This window comes from Taeniopygia guttata, chromosome 4, assembly GCF_048771995.1.
Source record: "Taeniopygia guttata chromosome 4, bTaeGut7.mat, whole genome shotgun sequence".
Lineage (NCBI taxonomy): Eukaryota > Metazoa > Chordata > Aves > Passeriformes > Estrildidae > Taeniopygia > Taeniopygia guttata.
In genome coordinates this window covers 48,556,667-48,577,394 of record NC_133028.1, presented here as the reverse complement: position 1 = coordinate 48,577,394, position 20,728 = coordinate 48,556,667, and the positions used below count along the sequence as shown (strand labels likewise).

Below are 20,728 nucleotides of genomic sequence, written 5' to 3'. Positions count from 1 at the left end.
CTTGCCAGCAAGACTGGCTGTGGCAAGGATAAATGAAATTCTTGTATGTGGAGGGATGGAGAAAGAGAAGAAGGAAAGCAACACCATTTTGGTAAAAAACTAAATGACAACTTTTGAGAGTGGTATTGCATTTACATCAAATGTGCCCTTCTCCCTTTAACCACACTACCTAGGAAGAATAGAAGGCATGGTTGGTCTAAGATACATCCTCGGCCTTTCTGGCTTCATGCTGTATTACCTTACAGCAGGTCACCATGTCCATCACCCAGCTTAAAGGACCTGACATGCCACGGCCTCACACCTCCCACAAAGGCAGCAGAAAGGTCCTGTCCCATGTCAGAGAGCAGAAAGGCAGTGTCCCATCCCCTGGCAGAGAGCAGTAAGGCACAGTGTCCCATCCCCTGTCAGAGAGCAGAAAGGCAGTGTCCCATCCCCTGGCAGAGAGCAGAAAGGCACAGTGTCCCATCCCCTGGCAGAGAGCAGAAAGGCAGTGTCCCATCCCCTGGCAGAGAGCAGAAAGGCAGTGTCCCATCCCCTGGCAGAGAGCAGTAAGGCACAGTGTCCCATGCTGTGTCAGACAGCAGAAAGGCAGTGTCCCATCCCCTGGTCAGAGAGCAGAAAGGCAGTGTCCCATCCCCTGGCAGAGAGCAGAAAGGCAGTGTCCCATCCCCTGTCAGAGAGCAGTAAGGCACAGTGTCCCATCCCCTGTCAGAGAGCAGACAGGCAGTGTCCCATGCCGTGTCGGTGCCGGTACCGGCTCCCTGCCTGCCAGCCCAGTTCCAGCCCCTGCAGCAGCAGCACGGCTGAGCTGCTGCCCCAACAAAGGCCAGTGACTCAACCCGGCTCAGAGAGCGGGGAGCAGCGTTAAGGATTGCTTTGATAGGAGTGTTCTAACAGCACCAACACACTTAAATACCCACCCTGAATATCCTCAGCCACACTGAAAAAATCAGCTTTTTTTTTTCCTTTCCTACTTGCTGGAAGTTATTTTTTCTCCCCATTTCGAGAGTCGGTATGCATAGTAACGACATTTGGGATTTGAAATCTTCTGAAAAAAATTTTTCTTATACCTCATATTTGTTTTACAATGAACAGGGTCAGGCTCTGCAATAAACACATAAATCTATTTACCTAGCAGAACAAAATCAAAACATCTAAGTGACTCTCCTCAGCAGCACAGACCCTTCTGGAGTCCTACAGCAATACAAACATCATTCCTTGGGCTCATACAGAGGGAAAGGTGTCACCCTGCCTCTACATGCTACACTCTCTCAATCAAATTTCCTACCACAAGGGAAGATTCAAAAAGGAAAAGCCTTGCCACCTGAGTAAAACTATGACTTCTGCATTGATAATACAGTGTATTCTTTAAAAGTTAAGTCATCATGAGCTTACAGGACTATTGCTGAATTTTAAGACATCCATTCCATACTTTTGGGGAATATATCTCAGACTTTTATTGAGATGGAAAAGTTAAAGCAAATAAATGTGTATTAATATGCAAAATTTAGCCTTATAAAAGAAACTTCACTGAGATCATTGTACTCAGGTAATGAGAGACAAGCACAGAATGTCAGAGACCGTGAAACCCCACAATATGTACTTTAAAAAGCACATTTTTGACAAGTGTTGCTTTAACATTATATACCATCTTATATACATTTACATATATATACATATTCGTATTTAACATTACATGCTATTTTATTTCACATTATGCTTTGAAAAATGTGCATGTTAAATTTTAATCTTCGTCACTTGTATATATGAAATATTTAACATAAGATGTGAAAGGAAAGTTGCAAATGCATTACCAACAGCAGACTGTAAAGTCATTTGGTTAATGGTCACACAATCAACATCAGTGCCTCGGCAAAGTTGCACAAAAGAAACCTGCACCATTTCTCCCACAAAAGCACAGATACAGAGATGTTAATGAACAAAGTCCTAACTTCTGGAAAACACAAAACTGGTTGTCTAGCAGCAGAAACGCGGGAATCTTTTATCAGAGGCAGAAATCATTGCCAAATGGGCTCTTACAGGATCTCACAGAGTGACATGTTTAAATCTCAGAATATACTGAAGAGACTTCTTCTGGAAGGAGCTTTCTTCTTTACTAGCCTAAAGCCTTCAAACTTCAAGAAATGCACTGACTGCTAAAATAGGTGTCATAGAAAGTGCAAATATGCCCTTTTAGATGGAAAGCTCACAGTTCCGTGTACCTTCATGTAAAACTTAACAGTTTACTGATACCACTGCTACCTAACCAGTAAGACAGCTCATACATCACATAAAGGCTGTTAAATGCTAATAGCTGGTCGGCCACTTTAACATGACAAATGTTGAGTGTTGTAAAATCAGTCGTGGCAATGTTCAAGCAATGCTTTTAAGACAATTCTAAAGGTTCAGGAGAAACGCATGATCACAACAAAGTCATCTAAGAAAGTAGAATTACTTTGCCAATACACTTGTGAGGTTATTGGCTTTTCCATTATTAAATACAACTGCTCTAAGTGCTGCAAGATGTAACCATGTAAGTCAAATTGTTTGGATTTGTCCGAAACAGAATTTCATCTCACTTTAAATCATTTCACATCAAAATGAAAGGCTTAGTTCAGAAAAATGCATGGGGGAAAAAAAAAAAAAAAAGACAAATTTAAATCACTTAAAGGCACAGGGAGAAATTGAAAGATGGTAGGAAATAGGCTGCACATCTATTAAATACACTTCACATTCAATAGCTCAACAGCTCAGTGTGTTCCTGGAAGCAATTCATAGAGAGGTGGAGTCCACTATAGCTATTTTTAGATCTCACCAAACATAACAGCCTTGCATTTTCCTGCTCCCTGCAATTTGGGGGAAAAATCTGAAGTATTCAAGCTGCCTGCCTGTTTGCTCCCTGCTCCCAGCCTCAACGCTGTAAACAAGGAGCAAATCACTTTCTAAGAGGAGGTTAAAAGCCCTGCTACAGATCATCAAAAGGAAGCAATTTCCAGGTCGGCTAACTGGACATCAGCAGGACTTCAAAAGCACTGGCACCACTACAATGAAGAACTGCCAGCGCCCAGATGGAAGGTTCTCCTTGCAATGATTTTAAGGGGATATTGAAAAGCTACGGTGATACAAGCTAAGAGCTTCTCCTGTTAAGCAGGAAATGGATGAGACAAGCCCAACTGAGCGAGCGAGTGGTGCCAGGCATACCCTGGCCCAGTGAAAGGACACCTCCCGGTCACCCAGGCTCCAGGAGTTCTGAGGAGCATGGCACAAACACCTGAATGACACCAGAGTCATCTGTACCCAGGTGGAAGATCTGCATGTAATAAAATGAAATTTGACAGAGAGAATAAAAATCAGATTCTTTTGCCTTACCCTGCTTTTCTTACAAAGTCAACTTGCATGCTCTTCTCTCATAAATTAACTCTGCTGCTATTTTATCATGTACACTGTAAGAAAATTCTGATGGTGCAACAGATCACCAAAATAGAATTTGCAAGTGATGTTTCATGATTTTCAGTTTAATGAATCTGCTCTGGGCAACTTCAGATTGAAAGGTAAATAGTTAATATATACTTATCTATACTCATGTGCTCCTTGATATCACAAGCGACAGCAATCAGGACATTCATATAATTTTCACAGCTTGAAGTCAGGCTGAACTAACAGTAGTGATGAATGGACCATATCTTCAGAGTGTGAATTTTGGAAGTTCCTCCTAAAGTAAGTAAATTTCAGTAGCTGCTCTCAGAAAGCAGTAAACTGAATGTCACTGTCAATGTTCAGGATGTGTCACAGCAGAACACTAGGCCAAATATTACTAAAGAGGTAACACAGTAATACCCACTGCTTAATATTACTTGAATACTTGGATGTATTTACCAAACCACTAGAAATCTTACTTCTTTTAACATCACAAGCTTTTGAAAGAAAAAATTAAGTGTCATTTAATATTTATGCTAAGATTTACTAAGGATTTTGAATGTTTGCATGTGTTTTCACAGATCAGCAGAGCACCTGTATTTCAGTGGAAAATAATATAATAAACAACTATTCCAACAATGAATGCCATCTAACCTGAACAAAGCCATAAGATATCAAATGGAATTGTTATCTGGCTTGCTCAAAAAAATCTAAGCTGTGATGAAGTGTCAGAAAACAACCAACAGCGTATTTTGTACAAATGCAGAACAAGATACAGAAAACCACATTACTTTCCAGAAATGTAGAGCTATCAGTTGGGGTACATAAACTTCTGTCTCTTCTAATAAATTTTGATATCCAAGTATGACCAAGAGCACTGTTCACTTCTCTGTCAAGTGCATGCTCTTGTCTAACAGGCCAGAACATGCAGTGCTACCCAGCCTCTATATCAGCATCACACTTGCAGAGCTCTCATAATACTCCATACAAGTCTAGGTGACAACTAATAAGACAGAACAGCCTTATGTATAAATGCAAATGGCTGTCATATGAGAAAATCCAGCTACAACAGCCATATTCCTCAGAACAGGAAATTTACAGGAGTCACCTGCCAACAAGAGATAGCATTGTGCAGAACTTGGACAGTATGTGGCAGAGGATGCCTATTTCCAGCACACAGACTTAAAAAGCAAGTTACCTGTGGGTACATATGGCTTACGAGAACAGTGCCTGAAAGAAAATACTACACTGACAACAGTGGTCAAAAGCAAAACTTTCAGACAAAATGGTTCTGGCCAATCTTTTTCCAGAGCTGTAGGGCTAGCAACAGATTCACTGCAAGTTTGTAAAATGTCTTCATTCAAAACAAAGCTTGGCCTAACTTTACGCAAGGGACTATTAGTCTTCTCTATGTGCATTTCTCATGTGTTTTCTCAATTTTACATGTAAATAGTAGTAAGAGCTACAGTGTCTTAATGAAATGTTATTAAAACAATCAAGCCGAACACATACTCTGATGCAATCTCCTAGCCCTAGAGCTTTTATCATAGTATTTGAACTACACTGATTGAACATAAAGAAAATACTTTGGTTGGAAACTCAAGTCTTCCCCAAGAGCATTTTTTGAGACATGTGCATTTGGTGTATTCAGAAAGACATGTTGCTCTAATGTACATTTTATGAGCCAGAATAAAGATATCTGTAGAACAAACGCTAAGAGGATCCAGAGAGATGAGTAATGAACCCTCAGCATCAGAGAGATTTTTTCAATTCCAGTGTATGGCTTGCACAGCAGATTAAAGTAAGGCTACAGACACGCAATCAGCTAGAGCATCCCTGTGCAAAAACAGTTTGTGTGTCGACCTAAATTTGAAATGAACCACACAATGATAAATAAATTGCTTGCAGCCTAGTCTTGCAATCTAAGCCATGTTCTGAAGGCTTAATATTAATCAGCATCCCCCTGCTGCCCTCGTTCCCCTCATTATGAGATGCCCACTAAGCTACATTGTTGGAGTTGGCCCTTCCAAACTCTGCTTTAAATTTCTTTTCTGGGTGCTAACCCATTGAAAATCTCACGGATACAAAAGCAAAGGATGCAGTGAGATTTGCCACTTCCAAATTACACACAAAAATAGCATGCAGATTTCACCAGCTCGCTGAACATAGGGTTCCTGCTATCCAGAATGATTTTGTTCCCACTAGCTTTGTTCTCCTATTTCCTGGTACAGCTTTTCAGATCAATCTCCACTTTTGATTACAAACTGGGTTACTGATCTAGTGACATCTTCTGTAAAATGAATCAAGATCCTATATTCCATTGCAAAGAGTAAAAAGAGCAAATGAAAAAAATACTTAAGACCAAAACTTGTATTTAGGCATCTATAATAAATCTCCTACTTCTATACTTGACACAACACCAAAAAAAGGCTGATTTCCAGAGATAATCAACTCTGAAAAAATGGAGCAACCAGTGCTCTATGCCTCTACAATTAGGGCAGTGTGTATGCTTTTGTATAAATAGGAATATAGGAACATGATTTTAGGCAGCTGCACTTGAAACCTTTGGTCACATTCAGCACAGTGAAGAAACCTCAGGACAAACAGCTGAGCCCCCCTCTGCAGCACAAAGCCTCACACTGCAATAATGAATGATGTCACTGACTCATTCTGAACAACCCAGGCTTGCTGCTTTGCACAACGCGAAGCATTTAACACCATCTGCAATACATTTCAAATCTGCTAAGGTTTCTCCTGTTTTGGTATAGTCTGCATTCCATCTTTTAAACAAAAATGTGATTTTAAAACAATTTAGTTATTCTGGTGCAAATTTGTGTGAATGTTTCTTTCTGTAAACTGAGCTTTGCTAAACTGAGTAAGAATATGTTTAAGCTGACTTGAGTTACCTGTACACACCTATATATAGAAACAGGTCATCTCATTTTGAGCTTGGAACTATTCAGACACCAGCTGGGTCCAGTCCAGAGATTAGGCAACCACACTAGTGAACCATTTTGATTAACTCAGCACTTCAACAGCAACATCACCAACCTGGCAACAGCTTCCAGTCCACCAGCTGTACCAGCACGTGTTTGGGGCAAGTTCTTACTTGTATTCAAGTAAATACGTTCTAAGTGACCACAACCAACCATCATAGATTTAATTAGCCAAGCACCCACTGCTGCCCAGCTCACTGACTAAGCTCTCATGCCTCTGTGCAGGCTTGGGATTCTGCCCGGGCACATGAGAGTTCATGATCCTCATTTCCAAATACACTGCTAAATTACAAGTCAGTTTGCAGCAATGCATTTAAATTAGCAATCACATCTTCTCACTTCATAAGTGTACTTAGTGTGAGTAGTTAAATGTGAGTCTTTCATTACATCACTGTCTTGTGTGCCTGAGTCAGTGCATTGGTCACAGTCTCTCTCTCCTGATGATTATTCACACTTCTTGCAGCAACACCTCCCAGCACAACCAAACATCCCAGACGTTCGCGTGCACTTCTGCATCAGAGAAACCAGCACAGTTCCCTTCACCGATCCTCCACATAAAGTCTCCCTGCCCTCTGCATATTTGCCAACTACAGAAGAGTCCTTCTGAAACCTTAATTCTCAGTGTCCAAGATGTCACATCACTTAGCACACAGATGTCAACAGATCATCATAGCTCTCCCTATCCCTTCATAGCATAGTTCTTTTTCCAGTGTTGATGCTCTGTATCTGGCAGTGACACTCTTTGGAATCTATTATTAGTGCTGGGATTCCCAACCTGTGCCAACACAGAAAATGCTAAAATTATCCTGCTCAAAGGGTGTGTCTTTCTCCTTTTACTTCTCTAATCAGAGTATAATAAGCTCAAGCCTAAACCCCAAGAAATAAAAATACAAAATGTGTTGTTATTTAAAAATACATCCAGAATGTGTTTTTTAAATAAATGATGCATAAGAACTGCACCATTGGGCCCACATAAAGGAAGGGTAATATGATATACTCACTCCATACAACAGTACATTTTCCAGCACAGAACTGTATTTATCACCTTTATAGGTGACTTTGTTAACTTCACTGTGTTTTTATTTCTTTCTTTGTTCCAGGTACACAAGAACCTTTTCCTTGTTTCCTTTTAAAACGGTATATTATTTCAACAATGATCCAGTGAGTGCCACGTTTCTTGTCAGGTCTGAGTCACACGCACCTTGTGCTAATATCAGATTACTCTGCTATCCATCTGCAACTGCAGTTTTGAAATTTTTTCCAAGAAAGTAGTTGTTGTGCTTCTATAAATTTAAAAGTCTAATAGAGACAAGCATAAACAGAAGCAGAAAAGGTTCTTCAGAGTGTTGAGACAGGAGTTAGTCCTTTAAATTTAACTTTTTCTGTTTCAGACTATACTTTCCTTAGGTAGAATGGATGTATATATGACCTCCACTGTTCCGATATTCCCCACAAGTTTTACAGGGGCTTTTAATAGCCTAAATTCACTAAACTTATTGCATCAACGAGTCATACTTTAGGAGTGTAGGTTTAACTCTTCATTCTTCTGAGGTACCACTACAGGTACACATGACTTACAGGCTGTGAGGGTACTACAGGTATCTGGTGTCAGCACCTTGGCTACGTGTCAAAACCACAACCTCACATACTGCAAAGCTTCCATCTGTATCCTCGGCCTTATGCGGGACTGAGGACACTGCAGCCACCAAACGAAGCCTGGCTGCTGCCCCGGCGATGCCAACCAAGCCTCAGCGGCCGGGCAGCTGCCGGGACGGGGCTGTGTGTTGGGGGGCTGTGTTCTCCCCTCGAGGCGGGCTGCCCTGGCGGGAAGGGCCGCTCCAGGGCCCGGCTCTCGGTACCGTACCTGGATGAGGCCCCGGCCGAGCAGCGCGGTGTGCACGCAGCCCGGCACCTCCGCTCGGAGCGCCACCGAGCCGTTCCCGCTGCGGAGCCGCCAGCTCCCCCGCAGGCTGCGCACCTCCGGGCCGCCCGCGGCCGCCGCCAGCGGCAAAAGCAGCGCCGGCAGCAGCAGCGCGGCGAGGCCCATGGTGACAGCCGCGGCCAGCAGCGAGCTGGGGCGGTGCTTCCAAGGGAGCAAGGGAGGGAATGGGAGGGAGGACGCCGGCGCTGCTGAGGGCGGTGCAGCGCGGCTGCGCGCGGGGCTGCGGGCGGCACGGCCGGGGCGGCGCTGCGCGGAACGCGGGGGGAACGGCCGGGCCGCGCTCCCGCCACGGCTGCGGCGGCTCCCGGCGCGCAGCCCTGCCCCGGCACGGCGGCCGAGGGGCGGGATGGTTTGCTTTTCGCTCCAAGAGCCCCGGCGGAACAGTGGTAAGGGGAGCTCCAATACGGTTAACCAATCTCTCAGATGCAGCAAATACACTCGGAGCTCTAGAATACGGCAGGGAGGCGGGAAGGGATGAGGAAGAGCTGTGACAACACCGCAGTGGGTTCTCGCAGTATTGGCTCCCCTCGAGTCGTGAGGCTTTTATATGGTTTCAGACTTCCACATACTTTTTTTCATAAAATTACAGAGGCATATAAAACTGTAACAAACGTCATGGACATCTCAAAGTACTGTGGTTTCCTCATAAATCAGGGCTCTGGATTTTGTGTATAAAAATTCAGTAACTTCCTCTGCAAAGGGACAGAAGCATCAGCTCCTGAGAAAGAACGTACAAGAGGTATGGTTTTCAGATCGCACTGTAGCTTTCCTGTGTGCCCTTGCTAGGTTAATTCCCTTCATTCACAGCCCAAAAGCAGAAATTAAAGCAAAAAGTTTTTAAATAGATCCGTGGAAGGCTCTAGCTACTGTCCAGGTGTAACACCCATGGTATTTCATGCTCTCTGCCCACTGCACCAGGGGGTGCAGGGGCTTTTAGCTCATCTCCATGAATTGGGAATGTTTCATACCAGGCCCCCCCAGACTGACAAGACAGGGACACCAGAGTTTTGGTTTTGCTCCTGGCTTTCACACACCTATTCAGCATACTGTATGAATCCACCCTAAAATTTGTCTTTTAAGGCATGACTGAAACATGGTCAACATGCCTATATATTTTTGATGCAAATCCTTTTGAGCTGACAACCCTTTGTTTCAATGCAATACAAAAATGTCAGTCCTTCCACTCACCTCCAATAAAAGATATACAATCCAGCCACAGTTAATATTTTCACCTGTGAGAGCACAAAAGGGGGTGCAGTTCTGAGAAATACTGACTCAAAGAGAAAGACAGTAGCTGATCTTTTTTTCTCTTAAAACATTTCTGCTGCTAACTTAAAAGAAATAGCTGGGACCCACACCTTTGGGCAGCAGAAGGCCATGCAGAAACTTAGCTGTTAGAACAGTTGCTGTGTGTGTAATTTTAAAGACAGAGCAAGCCACATTCAATATACTGACTAACTGAAATGCTGGTCCCGTTTCAGCTCAACTCCCAGCTGTCTTTTAGTGAGATTGCCAAAAAAGGCTATCATCCTAGACTGAGTTACCCCAACTGGCTTTGCATGCTGTAAATTCAGTCAAAATTAGCACCTTCTCTCCTTTACTAGTCCAGACTAGTATAATAATAATATAGTAATAGTATAATGTATAATAAAATAATTATACATTAATAGTATAAAGCCTTACTCTGTTTCTGTCCTCATCTGTCAATGAGTAATGTTTTCAGGGCAATCAAACATTTCAGTGTTCTTTCCTTAAATTCACTGATACAACACTAAAACCATTTAAACACTGTAGTGCTGCTTGAGAGATCTTACAGGACATTATTTCTTAAGAAGCAGATTTACATCTGTCAAAAAAGAAACTGCCTTTTCCTTTTTTTTTTTTTTTAGTAAATCTTTTCCAGCAAGTCACATGATAGGTTCCCAGTAAGAAGGAAACTGCATTTCATGATGTTTACTGTACTTCCGTACTTTGCCTTTTATTCTTTCTGCTTAAGACTGACTGGAGCAACACACAAACCAAAAAACCTCAACCTAAAAACAATGCTGTAATTAAGTATTCTGAGAACACGCTGTTTCCTTGTTCAAGATTTATAATTAAGTTAAATCATGTTTCATTTTCATGTCCCAGTTTTAGGGTTTGTTTTTTGTTTGTTTGAGGGTATTTTTAAACAAATTACATTTTTGCTGTTTCAAGATATGAATTTTAAAGGCTGTGATTTAATCTTTTTAAATCTTAAGGTACAAAACAAGACAAACTGAGTACTTTCTTTTAATGTGTACTATATTAACCCTCTTTCTGAAATACCACAAATTTAGGAGATCATTACAATTCTTATTTTATGATACTGCAAGCAGATTTTCTTTATCAACTAAGACAAAAAGCTGAAGGCAAAACCATGCTTTTGGCTCTATTAGAATAAATTCAGAGCAGTTCCACTGTAGCTGCCCAAATTCTGCCATGTTAATCCAGATGTCCTTTGTTTCCAAATGCTATATAATCTCTGTCATTACAAAAGGGTGCTGCTATTTTCTCTTTCAAATTCATGCTCAATAAGCTCATGTAAGGGTTTTAAACAAAAAGGTTCTCACAGATTTGGATGCAGTACTTCAAGATATTACTGCCCCCACCTGTCCACCCTGTACCATTCTTCTGCTGAAGGTAAACACCTCTGAAGCCACACAGGACTTATGTTCACAGCAGTCCATATCAGGGCACGCTCTCTCTTTTGGTAACTGTGTGCTGCTGCGGATACCGCCACCACAGACCATTTGTCAAAGATGCAATATCAGTGTACACGTTTGTATGAGTGTAAATACCTTCAGGCAGCACAGAATATCCGTAAGAAAGCTCCACAGTTCCTCAACATAATGCCAGAACTCTGTTTTCTGACTGCATCTGTGGAACAGATACACTGTAGAGAACAGTTACTCTCTGCACTGGAGTAAAGATAATATGATGCAGGGAGCTCTCCAGCTATGGATTTCTAAAGGACATTATTCTGTACTTATCTTGAACTCCATCCAAAAGAATGTTAAAAATAGAATGAAAAAATAAATTAAGATTGCTTTTAGAAGATACTATTAATACATCACTAGAAGAGAATGTTGTAGTTCATTATCATGAGCAAAATACAAAGTGACAATCTAAATGGTAAGTCTGAAGTTTCTTTCATAATTATGGCAAAGTCTATAGGCCACTGCGAGGGGATTTCCTTAGCAAACAAAATTACCCAACACTAACAATCATGAGTAATTAAAAATAAGTATGTAGAAGGGAAGCTACTGCTCCAGGCAAATGCCGTAATGGAAGGGGAAAAGCAAAAAACACGTAATAATAACGTTAAAATTTCAGAAGCAGAAAGACAGGTGATGCCTTCAGTATCACCTTCAACTTCATCAGGTATGCTGGGGCAAAAGCCTGTACTTGTATCTCTACATAACATCTTGCTTTGAGATGCACTGAAACCAAAGATTTAGGTGTCACGTCACCACCTTCCACAGAACAGGCACAAAAAAGCCTAAGGATCTTCAAAGCCAGCATGACCGGATTTCTAAAGTCATGTTATTTAGAAGGCAGAATTCCCACAGCTTTTATTATCTTCATTTTATAAACAATTTTGAACTGATCCTAATCTATTTATAAAATTATGTAACACTGATCATTGCCATGAAACCCTTTGTTTCATAAGCAGCAAAATCAGTGTCTTGTATGGTGCTGTCCAAGCTCCTCCTCAATTCTCATTAAAATGTACTTAAAATATATGGATTCTCTGACACTTACAGAAAATAAGTAGCACAAATGCAGACATTATGAAACAGGTTGTTTAGCCTTTCTTAGAGGCTCAAAACTAGACAGTCATCTGTGACCACAGTAAAACTTGTCCCTGAATGCTTAAAATGAAATCCCTCAACATGTGAGTATCTGTAGGTAGCAAACTTTCCCCATGATGGAAGTTTGAGCGGCTGCACTGAGCCCGTGTGCTGGACTAGCTGAGAGCAGGACGTACCAGATACATCACACTACATATGAAGCACACATCCAGCCTATTGTTTTAATTAATGTTTTCTATGCAGGTGAGTATTAAGAGAATGTCAACAAAGGTTTGTAGCTGATAAATTGGATGAGTAAATGTAAATGGATTTGGAGTTGCTGAAACAGCTGGGAGCTGCATTTCTTTTTCTAACTTAAGTGACCCCAAACAAACCACTGGGACAGGTCAGGACCTCTGTTTCTCAGACCTTCAGTGTGGCTAATGGTCCTGGCTTCAGCCCTAGGACAAATTCTGTCCCTTCATTTCTACCAAAATGACTCTAATGCAAACACCAGGGAATAGTCAAAATAACTTTACTGGATACTGTGGGTACTCAACAGACACTATTTTTTCCTCTTGAAAGATTAATGATTATTTCATCACCTGTAAGAATTTCCAGAATTCTTAATCAATGAAGTTCTCACTCAAGCAACTCAAGCCCAATTAGACAACATAAGCCAAGATCATGGCTACACAGGCAAAAATATCCACTTCTCTGAATGACTCCAGTGAAAAGCCTTGTACATAACAGAGCTTCATGCTCATGCAGTCCAGGAAGCTGTGTGCCCTATCACTTGCTGCACTGGTACAAATGTCTCAGGAGTAACATTTACAGAAACTGACTCTTGCACAATCATGAAACAGGCATACTTTTTAATATGGGCTATATTTTTTTTCCCAAATTACTTCATACATAAACAGCACTAAAAATACTACTTTATATATACACCCATCTGTTTAAAAAATGCATTATGTGCTTGATTCTCATGGCAACAAAAAGGAAAAGACTACTGCAGTATACAAAGAGTACTGGAAGGATAGATTATATCTCAAATTGGAAAGGACTCTTAAGGATCATCAAAGGTCCAATTCCCTTCTCCTTGCAAGACTGAATAAAGCTAAACCATATGACTAAGAGGAACATCCACGTTTTTGAACTCTGTCAGGCTTGATGCTGTGACCATTTCCCAGAGGAGCCTGTTCCAGTGACCAATCACCCTCTCAGTAAAGAACTTTTCCCTAATGTCCAACCTGAAATTCCCTGACACACCTTCATTCCATTTCCTTGTGTCCTCTCATACTGTCTGACTAGATCTCTTGTTTTGGTACTAGTCAGAATTCTAATATTCAGATACTTGCACTGGAAGAAGGGAAGGCAGGCAGTAGTTTTATGGCTAGAACCATTAGAAAAAGAGCTTTAGGGATGTGAAAAGAACCTTGTCTCTTCAGCTAAGTCCTTGGTGAAAGACCCCTTCAAGGTGTGGCCATGCTAAAATACTACTCATACACATTTTGTTTATAGCAAAATTCATAGCCCAGTGGATCCAAATAATCTGGTGCTCAAATTAGTCCCTATGCCTTTGATTGCTGCTACAAATGTCACTGTTCCATGGAAGAACTCTTCTCACCATGAGGACTATCAATAAGCACAAAGGCAATAGCAGCCCATACAGAGGTTCTAAAAACCCCAAGAAATCACTGCCTGGAATCAATCTCCTCCCAAATTATTTCAGCAAGAGCAAAGATCTTCAACTAGTCTGAACTAGTATAGATCTAATGAAAGGACAAAAGATACAATATAACTTCAATTAACATTTGTATTAAACATTCAGTATTCATTTTGATGTCAACAGAACATTTCACAGAAGTGTCAAATATTCTGAAAGTATTTCAAGTTTTAATTAGTGTGTTGAAGAGTTAACAGCCACCTAAGCTTTTGGCACTTTTTACATATTAGTAAAATAAACAGCATTCAGCAAACAACCATTTCCAAAGGTGTGGTTTTCTTAGGAAAGGGTTTCTTCATCACAGGAAGCTATAATGACTCCAGAATGTTATTAAGCACTTAGAAGTTTCAAGATGCAAAATTATCTTGAGTACTAATCTGTCAATAAAGATTCTATTATGTTGATTCTCTCAGCATATTTTCAGTACAGTTTATCAACAGTCGTCATATTGAGAAACACTGTTTTAAAGACCTGCAAATGTCCTGAGGAATTTCAACCACACCAAAAAGATACTTAAAAATATTTTAAAAATATATTTTAGGAAATTCAGTCTAATGAAGTACTTCAATATGCCTAGCAAGTTGACAAGGAACAATTTGTCCACAATAATCACTTTGGAGTAAACATGAAGGTCTACTTGGAGGACAGAAGGGTACAGCTAAGCTTCTGCCACCTCCTGCTCTCACAGTTAGCACTGGACAGCTTAATGCTGACATAAAAAAGTCACTGCATGACTAGAAAGTCACTCATTGGTTAGTGAACATTTTGGTGGTAGCTTGAACTTGGAGGCTTTTCAAGACCTCTTTTGTTGTGTTCTCTCATTACCAGGCATGCTGATCCACTGTTTATTCTTCCAGCTTCCCAGCAATGACCCATATTCTTGTAACCACCAACTACTATTACTGCTACTTCCTCCTAGCAGAACTCCGAGAAGAGCTTATCAGTTTGCTGCAACTGGCTCAGAAAGTACAGCTGGCTGCCCTCTCCTCTGTCCACACCCTAAATTATTCATGATGTATGTGTCAGCATATGCTTCATGGGAACTTCTTTTTAAATCTCATCGAGGCTTACAACATTGAGCTTTCACCCGTCACTCTGTATATCTGCACTCTAGATTCCTGATCGTAACATATACATGACCTTTGTTTTACCTGTACTCACATAACTTAAAAACCTAAGGAAGTTTCTTAGTCTAGGAGGGCTGATTGGTCAACTATAACCTATTTCTGTATCTGGTCTCCTGCCCTGGGAACCAGAGGTGTAGCTTCAGTTGAACAGCAAAGGGCAACTTCTCACCTTCCCTTTTTTCTCTGCTCCCACCCCTCACAGCACAGCATGTGTAAGATATTAAGACGCCACACCAGTCACATTAAAAAAAAAAAAAAAAAAAAAAAAGGGGGAGGGGGAAGGCTGTTTCAAGTTTTCAAGTTAAATTTTGTATCTAAAAATTTTAAGGTAACTGCTCAATGCTTCTCCACAAACCTGTCTTTTCACACTTCCACTCTGAAAATTTGGAATGTTTTTCTACATCAGTCTTATCAGTATTGGAAAGAATATTATGTGCAAAAATATGATTCAGGGTTACCTGCACTTTTTCAAAGCTTTTCTCGTTCATTTATAGTTAAGCCAAAAAGAATGCTTTTTTTACTTATTTCTCAGTTTATAAATAGTTAAAGCTATGAAAATTCACATCCTTTGCACCAAATGGTAATTCTGAGTGTGAAGTGCAGCACATAACGAAGTAGGAGAGGACAAAAAGAGCTAAGTTAAGTACTAGCCATCTATCTACCTCCTCTCTAATTCAATTGCTTGTGATTGTGGGATGATACCTTGAAGTGCTGCTTTCAATGAATTTGGAACAGATTCTCAGAAAAAATAAGTAACGCTGTAAACAATAACTTAATTAAGAGATGTCCTCATGAAATACAACTCAAACTGTAAAAACAGAGCACTTAGTACAATCAACCAGTAAAACCAGGGGATCACTATTCATTTACACAATAAAGTTCTACCTCTTAATGCTGGTTACTCATAATCTGCACTTATGCTCTGGTAGCTTGTTACTGAGCTTAGACCAGACAGACATGCTTGAGAGGTGCAGTACTTTAACTCTTCACACAGATATTGAACACTACCAGTCCCAAATACTAAATTCAGTTCTTCAACCAGCACTAATCCATTCTAGAAAAATATCACTGCCATGTTCCACTAAGTTTGTTACCTGAGAACTCCTACAATAACTAACAGTGATGCTCTCCTCCATGTTCTTTTGAGTACAGACACAAAATCTAGAACCTTATGCAGAGATCTGGACCTCTTGCTCCAACAAGAGCATTCCAAAGCTTTCAATAGGAAAGAGAATAAAATAATGGCTAAATTGAATAGATCCTTCAATTACTGATATATCTGTGAATTAATTTTCAGCATTCACTGTCAGAGCAGGATTAACACTATGGCAAATAATCTGCAAAGCTTGTTTTAGCAAGAGTATCCTTCCCCAAAGAATTAACAGCTTCACACTCAACAGTGATCTTTGCCAGAGCTATGACAGATCTTCACTATATACCTTCATAAATTTGCCAGGAAAAAGGGATTATAGACTCACATGAAGTTCTCTATGTACGGCTACAAATTGCAGCTCCTCCTTTAGATCTCAAGAGGATTAGAATGGCATGTTTAGTAGAAAGTTCTATTCTACAACATTCTCTAGAAAACCCCAATAACCCCACAAATCAAAACCAAAACAAAAGGAACAGGAAAAATCCCCCCAAGACTCATGACTGTTCAGTTTCATTTTTGACTTGCATCAGACTGTAAAGTAAGAAGTGCTGAGGCTTACCTGGCCAGAGGGAAGAAAACAAAACAGGCTTGACTAACAAACAAGCACAGACTTCTCCTCAGCACACATGAAACTACCACATTCAGTGTCTACAAATGCTTCCTAAGAGATCACCTCTCAGGCAGCTCTTCGAAACACAGGTAACAGCTTAATTTTTGAATTCCCTCTAATGAAACATGAGATCACACCTGAGACTAAATTTGAGTCAGAATTCCCAACCCTGATAAAACTAAAGGCATTTTGAAATTCTGTCTCCAGAACCCTGGTCTGCCAAAGCAGCTGGAGCAAAGCCAGCTGCCCAGCTCTACAGCTGGCATTCCTCCCATGAAGATAACCTTGTATCACCATATTTGAAACAACTGTTCATACTCTGCATGTTAAGTCTTTGATGGAACGATGCACACTTAATATGAAGATTAATGAAGTTTAGACAAAAGCCAGAATTACCTAATCTGCCATACCTAGGATTCCCTAAGTACAGAGCTTGAGTATTTCTGCTTGAAGCTCCAGAAGAGGAAGCAATCTCAGCAGAAGCCATTTAAAGAGAAGAGCCTACTCTTCCAGAGCACAGGAACAACCCCACAGATCAAAGATGAGTATTAAAAGCTGTTGAAAACCAATATATTCTGTTCAACTGTGCGTCCTGATAAAGCTTTGTCCCATTGTGAATTAAAATCCTTCACTGTTTAAAGAAGATACTGAAGTCTCACCAATACTAATGCATAGGCAAAAATACCCCAAACAAACAAAAGCTATTTTGGGCAAACAGGGATGTTTACCAGAGAAATTTGAAGGTATTAATTTACACAGAGCTGTCCTATCAAATTCACTGTTTCACTTCTGGCACCTATCACTGTGAAGATTATGCCTGTCACCTCTTCTAACCTACCCAAGGCACACAGCTGCTCTAGAAATAGTTACAGCCCTTACTCCTGCTTATGTGGAAGCTACTGAACTCTTCCCCCACAACTGGTTATTAAACCAACCACTGTAGCACAGAAAAAAATACACTGACAACTTTGAACTATCCCTGCAGAAGACTGAGTGCTTGCTTCTAAATGCACTGCAGACAAAGTTACTTCAGAATTTACTGCTGCTTTAACCAAGAATGCTAAGTCAGTTTATGGTCATCAGCTAAACCATCACAAGCATCAATTTAGGAACTGTTCTATACTACACACACCTCCAAGAGCTTGTCTGTCTGCACTCAGAACTGGTTTTCCAGTTAAGGGTTATTCTGAATTGCTATTCTCTGTCAGACTAAGATGGACACTTAAAATTTATCAACTATCTTATTCCAGATTATTTTGAAATCAGCTGCTTTTATATTAGAATGCATGAATTGACAGCAGCCCATTTTCACTTCAAAGTAGTACAGGCAGCTTTTATCTTTACCTTCTGTACCTTCTCTTGACATCATGTATTTACAGGGTTTTTTTCCTGTGTTCCCATGCTTTCTCTACATTAGTCCTGCACTGTTGCCAAAATACAAGCCCTCAGCCTTGTATTTTAGCCCTCATCATGTATTTTAGCCACAATTCCATCTGCCTTTTAAAATACGCAATTGCCTATCATGATCTGAATCCAACTGTTCTTCAATTTATATCTACTTTGTATTTATATTGAAGGCGCTGAGCTAAAATATCATCCATTCAATGACAAGAACCAAAGACCAGAAAGCAGATAAATCCAATCAGAACCTTTGTTTTTTCACATTTGAAGGAATTAGTAACTGTCTGTGGTTTAGTAAAATAACCTTAATGGCTTAAGATCTTTTATTGATCATGCGTTATCTCATACAATTCTTCTAGTGCTTATTTGTTTAATTTAACTAAAAGTTTTATCTTAGTCTCATTTTCATGTATAAACTACAAAAGAATGAGGGAAAAACAACCAACTTAATGGGTTTTTTGACAGCTATAAACACAGTAAGAAATCTTCAGCTGAATTCCAACTAAGTTTTAAGTTTTACTAGGGATATGCAGACTGAAGACTTCTGATTAAAACATTATTTTTTAAAGCAACAAAGAGTTTGAAATAAAACGACAAGAGAAGAGTTGAAGGGAGGCTACAAAACATAATACAATGGAGTTATTTAGAACATTTCTGGCTGTATTTAAACCCTCATGTTATCTGATTAATGCAAACTTCTGCATAAACAATGACCCAAACTAACAGGACCAGCACTGTAAGTCACCACATCCCTCTCCTAACTGGTTGTCTTTTAATTATTTGCCAGACTTTAGTTCCATGCCTCCGCAGCAACCAAATCTCGCTGCTGTGGTCTGCTTAAAGCCAGGTTTTTCAGAAGTTAGCATATGTTATCTTCATATAAAACTATGGCACAGTGCAACTGAGTACAATCTTTTTACTCAAGCATGCAAAAATGTGTATATCTTCATTTTATAACAAATACAGATGCCGTGTGCATCAGAAGACAGGAAAAGCAGAAAAATCCTTACCAATGCTACAGATCTAGTTTTTCCTGCATTCTTGGAAAAGACTTTTTTGTGCTTAAAACCACTCAAGGTTTTTCAAGTGAAACTTAAATTGATTACAATTGTGTTGTTAAATTCAAACCTCAGTAAAACATAGCAAGCATTCTTTAAAAAATTATTGCAGAAAGAACACTGTAGTTTCTTTCCTTCTTACATGTCTTGGCTTGACATTTTGTTCTCTATACTCACTCTCAAAAGTCTTTGAAATAATTTTGTTTAATCCAAATTTTCTAGCATGAAGCTGACCCCACTGAAGCTACTGCAGCATTTATCATGACAAAAAAATAGTATTTTACTACAGCAGAACAGGAAAACTCACATTTCCAAACCCTTCAGTTCTTACATTAAGTTCCAATGGAAAATTTTCCACCCTCCCTATGTTTCAAAGGTACCAAGGTCTACTATGTAGTTTTCAGACTGCCTCTGTTTTTTGTAGGTACTCACTGAGGTGATCACTGATAAAGTTTTTTTTTTTTTTTGGCAAGTCTCAGAATTCTTCTTCACATGTCTACCAGCTCCTCCCCTTGCACCCCTGCTTGAAGAGGAAGCCCAAACGTAACTTGTACAAGAAGCCTGCACCAGACAGGACTGGTGTCTGCTTCAAGGACAACACACCTCCTGTTTCCCACTTCAGACCTTCAGTGTCCATCTAGAACTTGTACAATCCATCCGCATTCTTTCATCAAAGTACACACTTGCTAATTCCAAAAAATTATTTCCTTGGGAACATGACAGATGCAAAAAAAAAAAAAAACAACAGGTACAAGTCCAAACAAGACTTCCATCTTCCATGTAGTGTTTTACAATTTTCTTCTTCCCTGACCCTTCATAATGCACATCTCCTTGTGTTCTAACACCCACTGCCTTACACTTCACAAAACATCTTCCTAGTTGATCACGTGATTTAGGCTGTGACTCCCAGGACAAAGTAATAAGCATCAAACTAACACAAGTATAAAACAGAATTGAGACCAGCACGTTTTTAAGCTTAAGAATATGAATTTTTACCTCAGTTGTAATGCTATTGCCAGCTGTATTCCAATTTTCCAGCAAAATGGTGTAAGCTGGTTAGCAAAGTAGAAATGAACTGCAGCTTCAACGGATTTCAGAAAGTCATCACTGAAGCATGTACTGCTAAAGAGAGCCCAGGTTTCTAAATTCCAAGCCAACTGAACTTGAGCATTTCAAGTTTACTCTCATAGTTTAGAACCAGAACAAACCATGTCCAAACTACATGTTCAAATTTTTATAAAAATTAAGGTTTAACATTTATTTTACATCTAGCTTTCCACATCCATGTGGGGACAAGGAATCAGAATGTACATAACTATAAGCAGTGCAAAAGTGGTGCCAGTGAGAAGTCACAGATGCACAATAAAGTGATAGTACAAGACTAGAGAAAATGAAGCCATGGATGTTAAGAATGGAGACCAAAAGGATTAAACAAGGAAAAATATGAAGGAAGAGGGGAGGAAAGAGTCAGGTGTTTAATAAT

General features: G+C 40.0%; 1 protein-coding gene across 7 annotated transcripts in view; it reads right to left on the bottom strand.

Moving 5' to 3' along the window:
- MANBA (mannosidase beta) overlaps positions 1-8,545 on the bottom strand; it is a 52,771-nt gene extending 44,226 nt beyond the window's left edge. For all 7 annotated transcript variants that reach the window (XM_030271665.4, XM_032748187.3, XM_030271666.4 and 4 more), the window contains exon 1: positions 8,278-8,545. In XM_030271665.4, coding sequence (XP_030127525.4) covers positions 8,278-8,460 — 183 coding nt within the window. In that variant the 5' untranslated portion in view covers positions 8,461-8,545. The remainder of the gene's footprint in view (positions 1-8,277) is intronic.
- Between the last annotated feature and the right edge of the window lie 12,183 nt (positions 8,546-20,728).